Source organism: Somniosus microcephalus, chromosome 13 (assembly GCF_052327205.1).
Source record: "Somniosus microcephalus isolate GS21.2 chromosome 13, FLI_Smic_1.0, whole genome shotgun sequence".
Classification (NCBI taxonomy): domain Eukaryota; kingdom Metazoa; phylum Chordata; class Chondrichthyes; order Squaliformes; family Somniosidae; genus Somniosus; species Somniosus microcephalus.
The window spans coordinates 11,883,683-11,901,381 of NC_140999.1; the positions used below are offsets into that span (position 1 = coordinate 11,883,683).

The 17,699-nt window shown below is 46.3% G+C and overlaps 1 protein-coding gene across 1 annotated transcript in view; it reads right to left on the reverse strand.

The window, feature by feature from the left end:
* Nucleotides 1-221: 221 nt before the first annotated feature.
* The window catches only part of LOC147108059 (spindlin-1-like), a 121,063-nt gene continuing 103,585 nt past the window's right edge, over nucleotides 222-17,699 (reverse strand). Inside the window, exons 4-5 of the mRNA XM_086004510.1 lie at nucleotides 15,585-15,818; nucleotides 222-9,525 (exon numbers count right to left, since the gene is read on the reverse strand). Of these exons, the coding sequence (XP_085860636.1) occupies nucleotides 9,326-9,525; nucleotides 15,585-15,818 (434 nt within the window). The 3' untranslated portion in view covers nucleotides 222-9,325. The remainder of the gene's footprint in view (nucleotides 9,526-15,584; nucleotides 15,819-17,699) is intronic.

The following is a 17,699-nucleotide window of genomic DNA, read 5'->3' on the forward strand; positions in this document are numbered from 1 at the left end:
GTTAATTTTAAATCTGGAGATTGATAGGTTTTTGTTAACCAAAGGTATTAAGGGATATGGGGCAAAGGCGGGTATATGGAGTTAGGTCGCAGATCAGCCACGATCTCATTGAATGGCGGAACAGGCTCCAGGGGCTGAATGGCCTACTCCTGGTCCTAACTAGGGAAAGAAACAGGAGGATAAAATCATTTGAGAAGAATGAATAAATTTCACTCCACAACCTCAATAAATGGATTTTTATTTTGTGTTTCTCCATGGAAATGACTGCAGCACATCACAACTGGAAAAAAAATACCAACCAGACATTTTTCTTTTGTTTAAATTGCAACAATTTTTCACCCCCTGTTTTAAGATGCTGCCACTCCGAAGCGACCGTTAATGCAGGTTTTGATGATGTAGTTACTCTGAAAGCTGTCGAGATTCCTCCTGCTGAGAAACAAGTCAGTTCTAACACTGAATAGTTAAATGTTAAAACATAGCAATTATTTACAGAATGGGTTTCCTGCCACAGAGGCAACACTTGCAGACAGAGGGAGGGAGGGAGGGGGAGAATGTTCTCCTGTTCTAAAGTAGTTGAAGGCTTGAACTTCCCTCATATCCTCCCAACCTTTTTAATGATCCGTTTACTCTTTCATGAGCCCCCCTCCCCCATCCTGAAAACATCCGGCTCTTGCTGGGGTATGATTCCGTTGGCATTCCTGGCCAAAGCAGCCATTTTTCAAGTGTGAGCCTAAGTCAGTGAGTGTTTGGCAGGTTACCCGACGTCCAAGCCCAATCTTGTCGTCAACCCGGCATCCCCACTGTCTAACAGGACTCACTGGGACAGCGAGCAGGAGTAGGAATCTGGCACGATTCTTTCCCCCCCGAGCCTAGAGGGCGCAGAGGCTATTTGTGGTACCTGAACTGCCGCCCCGGTTAACACCCGACCAGGAATCGAACCTGGAACCTTTTGTTTAGTGGCGCACTGGGCGCCATCTTGTATTCCAAGCACTAGAATATCTCCCTGTGCTGTTGCTCACAGTGTGGCAGTGGCACAGAACATAGTGGAGCTACAAAGTCACCTAGTGGTCGCAGCTTGCACTGCAGTGTTACCGAGACCTGTTTACTTAAGGAAATCCTAGTGTAACCGATTATAAAGGCATAGAATGATAACAGCACAGAAGGAGGCCATTCGGCCCATCGTGCCTGTGCCGGCTCATTGGTAGACCTATCCAATTAATCCCACTCCCCCTGCTCTTTCCCCAAGTGATTTGGAATGTACCGAGAATGGGACAAGGCGCCACATAAATGTAAGCTTTCTTTCAAATGACCATTGGTCTAGTCAGGGGGAAAAAAACAGTGGGGGATCCCCTCCCTATTGTTATCCAGTAACTCCTACTGGAACCATGTTTCAGCATCTGGTGATTATCACAAAACTATTTAGAATTGGTCAGAAATAATCAATCACTGCGCTCACTGCTCGCTTTATGTGGGAAACGATCGGGTATGTGCTACGACAGAAAATAAAGGTGTTAGGATCAGTGCGCACTCAATGTTAAGTGTTGACCAGAAGTGTGACCAAAAATCGCGACAGCAGATAAATGAATTTTACCAACAGGAAATGTGTGCATACACAAGATTTCTTTTAATATAATATATATATAGATACTTCATTGAATTTCAATATTAAGTTCTGTAGAAACAAGGTCATGGGGCCACTGGCTTATGGGTCATGAATAAATCATGATTACATTTTTATTACATGGGATTCAAGGGTTATTGTGTTTTAGAGGAGATATTCTGCAGTTCCATCCATTTTCCGTGAGAACCTTATGTACAATGTCTAAATATCAAAACGTTATTTCAAATCACTTAAAATTGTAATGTCTTGATCTACTTCTCATCGCCAATGCAAAAATGGTGAAAACCATCTATATATTTAAAAAAATGTGGTGGAATTTTGAGACATTTAGGAAAAGCCAACAGAACGTTGAGTCTGATCAACGGTAAAGCACTCTGGGAGGAGCCCAAGCCTTCCACAACACTGAAGATAAGGAGAACATCCCTAACAGTAAGAACATATACAATGCAAATAATATTCAGGGTAATAAACCTATAACATTTACAATGCCTTTAGCAATCCGCCTTCACAAATCAGCCAACAACTCAAGTTAACTATTACTCATTGCAACATTTACGCTTGCCTTTAAATATATTTTCAGGACCGATCCCTTTAAAATGGGAATACACAGCAGGAGGCCAGTTAGTTTCAGGCCTGCATTCTTTCTCCCCCCGCCCCCCCGGTCAGATTGGAGAGAAGTGGTGGCAGTCCAGGACTTTTAACAAGAACACGATTGTTTAGGTGATGCGGCGAATCGACTGCACAGAGCATGCTTAACGCTCGCTGTGACCTTAAGACGCACAGCCATCGACAGCTGTAGTGTGGTACAATGTTCTTCCTCCCCGACATGTAGGCAGAAGCTAATTAAAGTTTAACTTAAAAAAAAAATCGCTTCACAATTGACAGCGGTGGAAAGAAAACAGTTGAACACACAGGCTTCCTGCTGCTACAGTGCGGGGGTGGGGGGGGGGGGGGGAGGGGAAATAGCCTCACAACAGTGGCGAGGGCTCTACAGCACTGAAGGGAAAAACCCTAGAATGTCACAAATCGTTCCACTTAGAATCACGATTCCAAAATCTGCTAACAGAAACACCTTGAAAGTGTGGCTGATCTGAACCATGGGTTGATTCTGAATCACTGACTTCAGTACTGCTTACTGTCAATGCAGCAAAGCCATGTAACCATGGCAACGATCACCTTTTTTCAGGAGCTTTTTAATTTTTGTTTTTCTAAAGTCAAATGAACCCCTCTTGCGCTCAAAACGAAATACTTATTACACAATTTACTGAAGATGGCCACAAGCAGAGTCTTTTAACCTTCCTAATTCGGTTATTTTTCTACGGTCTCCTGTGCCACTTGCCCCAGCCAAGAGGAGGCCTTTCAAGGTCCTCGTCAGCAGGCCCAGGGCTGATGTGAGCTCAAATTTTCCTGCCCTCTTTCCTCCCACCCCCGTGGATAAGCACAAGATTCACCTCACTGACTCACCCCCCACAAAAGGAGATCAGGAACCCATTTCCTCGCACTTCACAGCCCATACGCCAGCACACTGCATTAATCAGCCTCAGAACATTGCTTAAAAAAAAAATCATCCCAACACCGCTTTACCTGCAGATTACTCACTACAGAGAAGGCAGTGGGAAGTGAACTGCCGGCTTTTGTTCCTCTTTTCTGTGCAGGTCACCGTGTAAATTCCCCTCCCTCCTCACCGCTCCAACCAGTTCAATGGATTTGGGATTTGCATTCTTTCAAAAAAAAAGTCTGATTTTTCCAATTACAGGAAACTCTCGATTTACCGGCACCTAAATAACCAGAAATCTCTGTTAACCGGCAAAATTCAGGAGTAGGTTCAGGTAAGTTTTACTTCATATTAGTGGCCGTTCCTGGATCTGTGGCCGTGTAACCGGGGTTCCTGCACCTGTTGTTATGCAACAGGGACGCCTGGATTTGTTGCTGTGTACGGGGCTCTCGTACCTTTTACTATACCTCTCTGTAATCCGGACTTTTTGATAAACCGGCACCACGCCAGTCCCGTCGGTGCCGGATAAAAAAAGAGTTTCCTGTACTTTCAGGTTGGCAACATATTTTTCTGCCTTTTATACGTTTACCTCCTTCCCTGACCCAGGAGGTAGAATGATCGAAGTCACCCCAAACATGGTGGGCCAGTTGAGAACAGGGCGTGACTGATTACGTTTAAGGGCTTGAGCTTGAGATTATGACCTGCAGATGCAACAAGTTAATTTGGCAGCAGATTCAAAACATCCAATCAAAACAAATGACTATTGGATTCGATTCGATTGCACATCCAATCAGATAACCAGCTCCTGCCCGGTTTTAAAGTTTGTATAAATAATTTCACTATCAACTTATTGGTTGAAGGAAGGCCGGGTATATTTTTCCCCCTCGTGACGGCGGCGAGCTGACCAACAATAACAAAGTAAACCCCCCCCCCCCCCCATGTAATTACCAGCTACAGAATTAGACACGTGGACAGTTTTTAATTCGGTTGATAGTCGCGAGTTGTGCAAAGCTGCCCTGTGTTCGCTTTGAGTACTGGGAAACAGAGCAGCTTGTCACTAGCCGCTAGTCACAAGGCACTCTCTAACTGCCAAAGGCCTACGAACCTCCGAGATCTCTGTGCTCCTTCAAATCTGGCCTCCTGCGCATCCCCGATTTTAACTGCTCCACCACTGGCGGCTGTGCCTTCAGCTGCCTTGGCCCCAAGCTCTGGAATTCCCTCCCTAAACCTCTCTAGCTCTCTCACTCTCTCCTCTTTTAAGACGCTTTTTAAAACCTACACCATTGACCAAGCTTTTGGTCAGCTGACCTAATATCTCATGTGGCTCTTTGTCAAATTCTGTCTGAAAACGCTCCTGTGAAGCAACCTGGGATGTTTTAGTACATTAAAGGCGCTATATAAATACACATTATTGTTGGTGACTGGTTTCATTGAGTGAAAAGAACTCCATGTAGCTGGTAAATGCATTTCTGCATTTGCCAAATATCTTGGGTAACCACAGGCACATTTAAAGGAATGTTCCTCCCTTGGGGTAGCAAGTTGTACTGTAGTTACATCTACAGTGTCTGCTAGGTGCATTCCCCACCTCCTAACCTCGAATCATAGAATCTTACAGCACAGAAGAAGGCTATTCAGCCCATCATGCCTGTGCCGGGTTCTTGAAAGAGGTGTCCAATTAGTTGCACACAATGTTCCCCCCTAAGGTGCAAGTTAATCCCGATAGATCTAACCCGGTTGGGTTTAGAGCTACGTATGGCAAATTAAATTAGGCAAAGGAAAGCTAAAGGGAGCATTACCGAAATTGCATCTAAACGAAAAATTAACTGCAAGTAATTAAAAAAATCTCAGAAAAGGTCTGCACTAATGCAAAAAGCCCCATGAACTTGACAGTACCAATGTCAGACCTTCTGATCTTAGGACTATGGTTATGAGGACGTAGGCTCAGCCAAAAGCCTGAGGCGTGTAGTACATTGTGAGATATGAGCAAGTGCCACCAGGTTCCTGAAGCAAGGATCTTGTGCGACCAAACATAAACCCGCCAGGACATGCTGAGATCGGCTGCTGGGTAGACCATGTTTTGGTCTTAGCATCAACTGGACTTCAAGAACCCAGTAGCATAAGTGGATTATAAAATCAGCCAAACTGGTTGGCGATTCAGGATCTGCTCCAGTGTCTCAGAAGCTTTGGGCCGTCACAAACCCTTTCTTTATTGCGGTGTGTTGCAAAATACACCAGTAAACTAAAGAATGAGAGACGTGGCAGTCTATTAAAAGTGGCGTTGACTGATCGGAAACTTGAAAGAGCAAGTCGGAAGGTCGGTGACACGCAACCTAAAGATGCTCCTTAAACCTGCCTCAAGTGTTCCCCTCAACCCCAAAATTAACCCGTCCTTTTCTCTTCTCCGGTACCGACGGACCTGCTGTGCCTGTCCAGCACTTTCTGTTTTTAAACCCAGTAAAAAAAAAAATTTGGATTGAACGGTTTCTCGTAATCCTGGAACTCTCTACCTCACAGCACTGTGGGAGCGTCTTCACCAATCGGACTGCGGCGGTTCAAGGCCTTCTGAAAAGGCAGCTGGGGGCAGAGGCAATAAACGCTGGCCTTGCCAGTGACGCCCACATCCCGAGAGTGAAAGTTAAAAAAGATCCCGCAACCCCCTTAACTTTTCCCCAAGTTCGGATGGCAAAAAAAGTTCCTTACAAAATATAACGTTGCATAATTTACGCTATGGAGAAAGGTCTCAAGGTTGGCAAGCTCCATTTCCCTGAACACTCCTGTTACACGTTTGACTACCTACAGTCAAGTAAGTGGGCAGATGTGGTGGCTCCAATCCTGCCTGCTCCACCAACTTCTCGCTGAAACAGAAAGCCTTTCAATAACAGACTCAGCGACTCACACACGCAGGAAAACAGTGTTAAGCGTGACACATTCCAAGGACGCGTCATGGGATATTGCGTCACATAGCATCAAATCGCTTGCCCTACCGATAAGCTACTGACTGTGCAGTTATGTTTCAGGGAATATTTTGCGACTACTTGACACAAGAGGCTTGACGGCACTCTTTAGGCTTCTGTAATATTTCAGCCCAGCAAAGGCAGTCTCTCTCTCGATTAGGTGCTAGACGTCAAAAGAAAATCCAGCTAAGTGATCTTTGGCCGGGAAGCCAAATAATCTGGTGGCCAAAACATGGTTTCATAATACAGTAGCTGCTGTGTTTGTAATAAAACAGGTTAGCATAGGCTGGATTGGATCTGCTATTGTGGCTGCGATACCTTTATCCAGAATGCAAGTAGAGTGAACAAAATCACTCCCTCCCTGCAAATTATCAGCAGAAATAGTTAAGACTGAGTTGTGTAGAATTAGTTGCACTCCGGTCAAAAAGCATGCAAAGGGTTTTGAAGTTACTCATCTGGAAAGCAATCACTTGTGGAGTGTTACACACAGCACTCTAAAATAATACTCCTACAACGAGGGAAAGACCAAAAATAAAAACACACCTCGGTTTACATACACAAATCAATAATGAAGTAGATTTCTTTTGTATGTGTTGTATATTTTATAACTATATACATATATCTTGAAAGCATTTTGGCATCTATGCCAGTAGCACACAGCTCAACAGAACTGCCAAGTTTAAAGAGTAGCCCATGAAACTATGCTCGACGCTGCCAATACTCAAGTCGCAAGCTCGCTGCTGGCACGGTTTAATTATTAACTCTCCACCGTACCCCAAGTACGAGTTAACCACCAACAGTGCAATAAAATGGAAGGGGCGGGGAAACGTGGAGTAGGGGAGGCAACAATGGTCTGACAGCAGAGCTGTGACTCTTCCCCACAACCTTTTAGAATGGAGGTCTCATCCGAATAGATATCCATCCTTTCTTTCACTCAAGTCTTCAGACCCCATCCTAGATTTTCTCACTGGCAGTATTTTAAGGCTGGTGTAACCCATTTAAAACAACACTGATCAGAAAAATATGCCCAAAGTTAAAGAATTAAAGATTTGTTTCTTCCCCTACATGTGCACATTTTGCTCTTTTCTGTCAGGCGCTATAATGTGGGACTGGAGTAATTTAAAGGCCATGCTGCCTCTTCCGAGACTACAGATGCCAAATGGCATTGCATTTCCTTCTCACCCGCTCAAACTAAGCTGGTAGCATACTGTACAACTAAGAAAACCCGCTGTCTTTCAAAACTGCATCAGGAATTAGAAATGTAACATTTACCAAGCAGGAATCTAAGGGTTTCCTGTCTCTATGAACTCTTAGCATTGTGAACTCTCGGTGGCATTCCTAGAGAGAGAGAGGTAGGAACTACAACTGTGATGTGCTTTTACAAAAAAAAAAGGTAAAGGCTATAAAATCAACAGGGAAGTGAAAAAAATTCTCATGTAAAAATTAATATATAACCAACTATTTTCCACAACATTGTGGAATTATTGCCCACACTAAGCAGTGTTATTACCAGGCTTGTACAATATACTGGCATCAACAGCACACTACTGTACATGGAAAATCACACTTAAGCCAATATCCTTTAATAATCTTCCTTGTGCAACGTTCTTAATTAATCATCTCAAATTCTTTGCAGCATTACCGCTGCCACTGACGGAATCTGTAAGCATCAGTGCTTCCCCCCTCAGTTCAGATACAACACAAAGAAAGGGCAAGATCAAGAACTTCACCCCTGGGTTATTTTCCACAGTTCAAGTGGACACAGTATGAAGATTTCAACATGTCTGCCATTATGCGTCACTGAAATCCTAACGAGAGCACTGTAGAATGATGCGTTGGGGAGGGGGCGGTGGGGCTTGTATCTGGGTTGGTGGCAATGCCAGCACTTGAGTGTGCATTACAACCCTTTAGGAGTCACACTAAGTTCAGGCTGCTGAAGGGCAATGACATGGGGTGGGGTGTGGGGGTCCCTCTCAGTTCCCCATGAGAAACCTTATGCTGGACCTTCCTCCCTCTCCATATTATTAGTTACACTCAAAACGGAAATGATCAAAACATGGGAGAGCTCACCTCCCACAATGAAGCACACAGCTGGGACTGAAAAATGGACCAGTTTTGCTTCAAAAAGGAATAAGGCCATCGAGTCCAAAATTTCTACTTACAGTTATTTGCCTTTACTTTTGTAAAACAAAGCAGAAGACACAAAATGAAAAGACAGATTCGATATCTGATGAGTTTTGCAAAAAGTTGCACGACAAAGAGACAATATTCTTTCTGTTAGCCTGAGTATGGTAGATATGACACACACACACACACTCACACATACAGACACACACACTCAGCAGACCGTCTCTATATGCGGTCTATGGGAGCCATAGAAAAAGTGCGTCATAACAAATGGATGCTTTACACAGTATCTCTATAGTAAGGGAGCCACTGACAGTGTGCATCATGCCAGAGGTCATGGCAAATCAGAAAATATTGTAGTAAGACGATTGCCAGGTAATTCGTTTAAGGATATCTTCACATAATTCCCTTCCCAACAGTTTTGCCTTCTTTAAATCTGCTCCTTTGCCACAATTTAGAAAACACTTTCTGTCTTAGATAAACCCCACTTATTAAAAACCAACACAAATCCTTCGAATAATTCAGGATCTATTTGACCAACTTTTTAAAATAGGATGCTACGGCCCAATCTGGTCAATCCTTTCCCCGCCACCCCACCCCCACATATCAAAAGTTTCCACTACTTCCTACAAGAAGGGACCTTCTCATACTCGGCCACTGAGAGTGCGCTTGCTGCAGCCCAGAGTGACCGTAGTCACATTTACCCCCCCCGTTGAGGCAAGGCGCTCCATGACTGGGAGGCTTCCCACCTAAAAGGTCTCACCGGAAACCGGCAAACCACACAGACACACACACACGCCCAGTAGGTTCAGGTGTCCCGACAGTGCTAGCTAGGATTCTGTAGCGAAGGACCTTTCCTTTGGCCTCACAGTCGGCGGTACAACCACAAAAGCTGCAATGATCACTACGGGTCGGTACTACAAACACCATGCTGTGCCAAGTGCCTGGGGGGGGGGGGAGGGCGGGGGAGCGGGGGATATCAAAAGGGAGACGCGTAAACTTCACCTTTCAAAGTCTCGAAAATAAACACATGGAGGGCTAACATAAAGAACACAAGTCTCTTCAGTGATCTGCTCACAGTTCACAGTAAAATCTCTTAGTGAAGGCAAGGACAAGCGTTGCATGCAGCTAGGAGGTTTTGACCAAGTCATACACATAAATGTGAAAATCGTCATCAAACTTGATGAAATAGACGGATGGTTTAGCCTGCACTTGATGGATCACCAATCCTGTTCTCTTTGTGCCGTCCTCTGTGACGTACTCCACCTGTTTTCCCACAAGACTTTCGATCACTTCACCGGGCTCAGTTGGCAAAACTTGCTTGTTCTCTGTCACAAGAAAATGGTACAATTAAAATCTCACCCAATGCAGTTGTGTTTTTAAGGGGTGTCTGTTGCAATCAACAGTTCTTGTAATTATTGGTTGGTTACCGTCTTTAGTTACAGTATGTTCAAGTTAATTACACAATTAAAGCAGAAGAGAATGCCGGTTTTCCCATTGAGCTCGTCCCTCTAGTACTCACCCAGCCTACGACTAGACTGTATTTTGAAAGTAGTTGACTCTAGTACCCTACATGGTAGATTGTTGCAAACATATGTCATCCTTTACTCGAAGGATTTTTTTTTTCTAGACGGTTTAAAATTTTCTTTTCACTAATTTAAATTTATATCTGCATCACCTGGTCTGAATTATATTTCATTTTCTGAGTTTGTCAGCTCTGTACCATTTAATTAAGTTGTTTAGCTCGATGCAGTTTCCCCTTGACCAATGACTACAAAGACTCCAGGTAAAAGGTGAAGGCTCCCTGAGTAAATGGGCCACGTGATCGACAGGTTGCAGGCAACGCCCCCCACCCTCCCTAAGCTGCACTACCTCCCCTCAATGCGCGGCCCATTCATTTTTTTGCGGTACCTACAATGTAGAAGCTGATAAGCGGCCTGCGCGGGACCTTGCAGATGGCTGCGCGGCCGTCTTAGCGGGAACATTGGTTGCCGGTGAATAAATACAGACGATGTTATTTCTTTACAAGTTAGTGGAATAAAACCCAATAGCACCACAGTTCAAATTAGTGCACGCAACAGCGCTCGAGATTAAATCTCGGTTCGATCAAAGGTGCCTTTGGCGTCCAACATGATGTCTACTGCAGGTTAAAAATGGAAAAACAACTTGCCGAACATACAATGAAACCAGGCCCTACAAATGCCCCCCCCACCCCCGCATAAAGAACACTATTGTGGATTGTAACTGTGCCGTGGTTGATACAGTATAAGGTGTTAATGTTGTATGCATTAGTCTCAATGGGGAAACGTATTGTGAGCGTATGTGCTCCAACACCAAGACTTTCCACCTCCGTAATATCGCCCGTCTCTGCCTCAGCTCAGCTGCTGCTGAAACCCTCATCCGTGCCTCCGTCACCCCCCCGCCCCCTCAGACGCGACTATTCCAACGCCCCCCTGGCCAGACTCCCATCCCCCACCTTCAGTAACATCAGAACATAAGAAGTAGGAGCAGGAGTAGGCCATACGGCCCCTCGGGCCTGCTCCGCCATTCAATAGAATCATGGCTGATCTGAACCTAGACTTACGTCCACTTCCCTGCCCTCTCCCCGTAACCCCTAATTCTCTTTACTTCTAGGAAACTGTCTATCTCCGTTTTAAATTTATTTAATGTTGCAGCTTCCACAGCTCTCTGGGGTAGCAAATTCCATAGATTTACTACCCTCTGAGTGAAGAAGTTTCTCCTCATCTCAGTTTTGAAAGGGCAGCCCCTTATTCTAAGATTATGCCCCCTAGTTCTAGTCTCACCCATCAGTGGAAACATCCTCCCCGCATCCACCCGATCAAGCCCCCTCACAATCTTATATGTTTCGATAAGATCGCCTCTCATTCTTCTGAATTCCAATGAGTAGAGGCCCAACCTACTCAACCTTTCCTCATAAGTCAACCCCCTCATCTCCGGAATCAACCAAGTGAACCTTCTCTGAACTGCCTCGAGAGCAAGTATATCTTTTCTTAAATATGGAAACCAAAACTGTACGCAGTATTCCAGGTGTGGCCTCACCAGTACCCTGTACAACTGAAGCAAGACTTCCCTGTTTTTATACTCCATCCCCCTTGCAATAAAAGCCAAGATTCCATTGGCCTTCCTGATCACCTGCTGCACCTGCATACTAACTTTCTGTGTTTCATGCACCAGGACTCCCAGATCCCTTTGTACTGTAGCACTTTGCAGTTTCTCTCCATTTAGATATAACTTGCTCTTTGATTTTTTCTGCCAAAGTGCATAACCTCACACTTTCCAACATTATATTCCATCTGCCAAATTTCTGCCCACTCACTTAGCCTGTCTATGTCCTTTTGCAGGTTTTTTATGTCCTCCTCACTCACTGCTTTCCCTCCCATCTTTGTATCGTCGGCAAACTTGGATATGTTGCACTTGGTCCCCTCCTCCAAATCGTTAATATAGATTGTAAAGAGTTGTGGTCCCAGCACTGACCCCTGCGGAACACCACTAGTCACTGATTGCCAACCCGAGAATGAACCATTTATCCCAACTCTCTGGTTTCTGTTAGATAGCTAATCTTCCACCCATGCCAGTATATTACCCCCAATCCCGTGATTTTTTATCTTGTGCAGTAATCTTTTGTGTGGCACCTTGTCAAATGCCTTTTGGAAGTCCAAATACACCACATCCACTGGTTCCCCTTTATCCACCCTGTTTGTTATGTCCTCAAAGAATTCGAGCAAATTTGTGCGGGTTAGGTTGATTGGCTATGATAAATTGACCCTTAGTGTTAGGGGGATTAAATACGTGGGGTTACGGGGATCGGGTGGGATATGTGTTGGTGCAGGCTCGATGGGCCGAAATGGCCTCTATCTGCACGGTGGGGTTTCTGTGATTTCTGTGACTTCCCCTTCATAAAGCCATGCTGACTCCGTCCGATTAAATTATGCTTATCCAAATGCCCTGTTACTGCTTCCTTAATAATGGACTCCAACATTTTACCAACCACAGATGTTAGGCTAACCTCCAGCTCATCCAAAACTCTGCTGCCCGTATCCTTCCCTGCATCTAGTCCCGCTCACCCAAACCCCCCTGTGCTCGCTGACCTGCATTGGCTCCCGGTCCCTAATGCCTCAAATTTAACCTTGGTGTCGTATTTGACTCCCGAGGTGAGCTTCCGAATACATATCCGCGCCATCGCCAAGACAGCCTATTTCTACCTCCGTAAGATCGCCCGACTCCACCCCTTGCCTCAGCTCATCCGCTGCTGAAACCCACATCCATGCCTTTGTTACCTCGAGACTAGATTATTCCAACGCACTCCTGGCTGAACTCCCACCTTGCACCCTCCGTAAACTCTGCTGCCCGTATCCTAACGCGCACCAAGGCCCATTCACCCATCACCCCCTGTGCTCGCTGACCCACACTGGCTCCCGGTTAAGCAACGCCTCGATTTAAAAATTCTCCTCCTTGTTTTCAAATCCCTCCATGGCCTCGCCCCCTCCCTCTCTCTGTAACCCCCCCTCCATGATATCTGCGCTCCTCCAATTCTGGCCTCTTCCGCATCCCGGATTATAATCGCTCCACCATTGGAGGCTGTGCCTTCAGCTGCCGAGGCCCTAAGCTCTGGAAATCCCTGCCTTAAACCTCTCCGCCTCTCTCCCCTCCTTTAAGAAGCCTCTTAAAACCTACCTCTATGACCAGTCATCTGCCGTAATAGTCCCTTTAGTGGCTCGGTGTCAAATTTTGTTTGATAACGCTCCTGTGAAGCGCATTGGGATATTTTACTACGGTAAAGGAGCTATAGAAATGCAAGTTGTTGCTGTTGTTGCATCACTACTCCAAGAGAAACATGTGCACTTGCAGTAGTGGGTCACTAGATAGCAATCAAGAGCCATCTTGCCGTCCGGCGGAGGCGGAGGTCCCCGATGGAGGGCTCTCTACGTGGGAGTCCTCCCTTTTTCTATTGGGGACTTGGCCTGGAGGGTGTTGCACGGAGCAGTCCCATGCAATATGGTTTTAAGCAGGTTCACGGACTCCCAGTCCGCCTGCCTTTTCTACGGCCTAGAGGAGTCAGTTTTCCATATTTATGTGGAATGTGAGAGGTTGCAGCCCCTCTTTCACTATTTGAAGGGGGCTGCTCCTCGATTTTTGGCTGCACTTCAGTCCCACGCTCCTGATCTTCGGTCACCCGGTGGGGAGAGGAGCGGGCAGATCGGAGGGCCTCCTCCTGGGCCTGGTGAAGATAGTCATAAACAGGTCCAGGCAGCGGGCGGGCGAGGGGGTCGTCCGGCCCGATTGCCTGCCTCTCTTCCGCGGCCAGGTTGCCCTGGAGATGGAGCATGCGGTGTCCGCTGGCACACTTGAGGCCTTCCGCGACCGGTGGGCGCCGCGGGGACTGGAGTGTATCGTCACCCCCCGGCCATCAAAATCCTAATTTAATTTGTTAAGTTTTATTTAATGTTTTCTTAAGTTACAGTCGATTTGTCTAATCACCCCCACCAGAAAGAGTAGCAATCAAGAGCCAATTGAATCAGCTCATGCAACACAAGAGTGCGGATGCAGCCTGGAGCCTTCCTGGTCTCTGTGGCTCAGAGATGTAGAACTCACCTCTGAACCATCAAGGGACCAACTTTGACCTACCTTCATCTTAAAACTATTTACATTTATAGACAATTTTAAAAAAAAGGATCTATTAACGTGAAGGATTCTTCTCAGGGCCCAACTCTGGATGTGGTGACAAATCATCTGTTGAAGAAGCTGATGGTCCTCCTACCAGCTCTACAGAATGACTTTGTGGCAGCGGAGTGCGCTGTGGAAGGTGACGTCCCACCGCAGCACAGACGAGGCCTGCAGGCATCTTGCCCAATGTGGTGATCAGATCGACTGGAAAAGCTAACCTTCTCCCACCAGCTGCGCTCGGCCAAATGGCACAAGATATGATGCCGCTGCGGCTGGGTTTCCTGTCTCCGTTACCGGATGGCGCAGAGCCGCAGCCATTTTGACCAGCAGCGTGAGGACGAGGGAACGTGAATGGCTTCCTCCCTACGTCCACTTTTTTTTTGTTGGCGGCAGGCCTTTCTGGCCTGCTTGCTGCCACCATCAGAGAGAGAGAGAGAGGGCCCCCCCCCCCGACCCGTGGGAGATTCTCTTGCCACAGGGGTGAGGGGTCCGCCAGCACAGTCTGCCGGTGTGCAAGGCCTAGCTCCTCGGTCTACAGGGGGCTGGCGCCATGTTCACAGTCGTCGTCATCATCGTTTTTCTTCTCCGATATGCCAATTAGGCTGTGGGGTAACTGGGTGCAACCAGGCTCATCTGTGGAAGACACAAAAGACACTGGACTTTGGACTAAACTGCAGATGTTTTTTTGACACAATGACTGTTTCAGAAGGCAAGAGAATCATCAATTCACTGGTTTTACTGCAAGTGTAGCAAACATTACGGGCACAGGACATTACAACGTTAGCCTCGACAAAGACTTCACTGCGGGCTGGCGGGCATGCATTTAAGAGAAGACTGTGCAGGGATCGTTTCATCCATCGTTCAAACAGAAAAAAAATTACTGCGTGACTTACCAGAATTGGGAGCTGATTCAGGTGGCAAGATGCTTCTGAAGAGGCATCAGTCCTGCAAATAGCTCTTCACTCTTATAAAGAGGCTTTTTTTGATGAATCCGTGACTTCCCTCCATTTCATTTACGTTGAGCAAAAACTTCTCATTTGTAAAACGCTCATTGATTCTTCTCCAGTAGGCTTCTCCACCATGGGACGCTAGAAGCTTTAAGGTTCTTCCCGCACTCCCCTCACAATAGTGCCTCGTGCCTTATGATAGCTTTCGGTGATAAGTAAAAGCACTGCTGTACCTAAAATGACGTCACTTTTTTGGGGGGGGGGGGGGGGTGGTGGGGAGGGGGAGGGGGTGGGAGAGAGTACTCCTTTAACCACTTCAATCTCAGAGCTGTGGCCTGCTGTGTATTCTGTGGCTGACTGTTTTCTTCCGACAGTGAGCAGTCACCTCGTCTTCACAAATCAATCACGTCAATTCTTCTTATTAGAGAGGGTAAATCTGACCATTCCGGCGAATATTTACGTAATTGGATGGCTTAGCTTACCACTGGCGGTAAATTAAGACTCGGTGAAGCCAACGGTAACCACCACAAACCTAAGGTGCCTCTTAAGTCAGATACTCCGAAAACAGGGTGTGGTTGAAACTAAAGATCATTGACCCGAAATGCCAAGTCTGTTTCTCTCTCCACAGATGCTGCCTGACGTGATGAGCATTTGCAGCGTTTTTACTTGTGGCTGAACCTAAACTGGTGCAATGGGTAGACATTCACCTGGTGTGAGTGCACCATTCTGATACAATTCTGCACAGCATTACGTACCTGAATCTGGCAGGATGCGGAGATCTCCCTCTTTGTAATCCTCCAGTAGCTGGTACATATACAGAACAGGGTCCTTTTCATAGGTGATATAATACCAAGTAGTCATGACAGGCGCACGGGCCAATACCATCCCTCGCCACTCGTTCTTCGATCCGTCATCCTTTTCGAACATGTGTTCAACCGCTTTACCCACTATTAGCTCTGCCAGGTCACCATCCAATATTTTTGTTCGACCTGTTGGAAAAGCAGGGATCACAAATCAATCCAGTCGTAGAATCGTAGAACAGCACAGCACAGAAGGAGGCCATTCGGCCCATCGAGTCTGCGCCGGCTCTTTCGAAGAGCGATCCAGTTAGTCTCGCTCCCCCTGACTCTTTCCCCATATCCCTGCAATTTGTTTCTCCTTCAAGTATTTATCCAATTCCCTTTTGAAGGCTACAATTGAATCTGTATCCACCGCCCTATCAGGCAGCGCGCTCCAAATCCTAACCACTCGTTGCGTAAAAGAGTTTTTCCTCAGGCCGCCACTGCATCGTTTGGCAATCACCTTAAATCTGTGCCCTCTGGTTATCGACCCTTCAGCCATTGGGAGCAGTACACAATAGTCGCACAACTGAGTGCAACAGTGTGGATTTTGCCAAGCAACTCCCATTCCCGAGGTCGCTGGCTTTCTTGGGGTGAAGTTCTACAGGTGCTGGCAACCCACTGGAACCAGGCACGAGTGGCCATATGTAAGCCGAGACAGCGAATGTCGCAAGGCTATTTTTTTGCGTGGAGCATCACAGCCAAGCCCAACCTGATGCCTTTCAACCCAACGGTGGATGACAGATGTATGCCATTGCGAAAGGCATTCTTTTGCTGTTCCTTTGTCTCAGTTCGTATTTCAAAGCAGAGAATGGGTATAAGCATTGCTCATACCTAGGCCGTTTAGTGGATTTCTGCTTTGTGATGCCAATGGCAAACAAGGACGAGCAGGAATACTCCATGAATAACCAACTTCAAATATAAACCTAACATTGCAGGAGCTTGGACAAGTTAAGTATCATTACAGACAACCGGAAAGATTTTGAAACATTGTTACTTTTTTTTAAATAATGGATAATAAGTTAAAGTAAAGTTCTGTAATCTAGTAAAATCTGTTGTTTGTGATCCCGCTTCATTTTGTAGCCTGAGCTAAAAATGGTCTGCCACATGTTATCTGTCCATCTAGCAAAAGGGACCCAGAGGATATGAAGCATCTCATATTTCAGTTAGCAACTTAATGGATTTATTGTGTACCCCGGGCCTGCGAACTCCTAGATGCTTTGCCCATAAGGACACAGGACGCACAGGTTGTCCTGTGGAAACTGTCCCCTGTGTTAAGTACAAGATAAGGTTTCTGAAGAATGCCCAAATCATAAAGGGGGCGTCAATATTTGCAGCAGCGTCCCCCCTCACCCCGCCGTGAAGGAAAGTTGGAAATCACCGATTTCTATTGGGATCGCATTGCCAAGAGGGTGTAAAAATCTGTGGGTAAATGCAGCATCTGGCTTGATACTGAGCCACACAGACCAGCAAGATTTCATGTTCTATCATTGGTCTGTGGCAAGTTAGCTACTCTTTGCCAGGATAGAGGTGGTGGCACTGCTAGCATTGGCAAAGGTGGTGGCACCGCTAGCATTGGCTTTAATCAGGATCCAGTTCTGATTGTTACTCAGTGACCACCCCCCCGCTGGAAGGTGCACGTCGAATGAAGACAGGATTGGGCTTGTCACCGGCACAGACATGTTGGGCCGAATGTAGACTCTAGGTCACTTGATGTGCCCATTCCTCCACACAGTTGACATACGCTGTCTCAGCTCACATGAGCAGAATGGTCATCTGAGAGGGGTACTGGAGGAGGACTGCTGGTGTCCACAATATCACACCTCAACATGGACCATGGCCCTCAGAAGGGAGGGGAGGGGCAGAAAGCTGGAGAAAACTGTCAGGAGGGGAAAAAAATACAAAAACTAAATGATGTTGACTTAACACTCCATCACCACAGATAGCTCTGCTGAACCATACTTTGCTAATGTCCCTAAAACCGTACACTTAGGAACATAGAAACAGGAGTAGGCCATTCAGCCCCTCGAG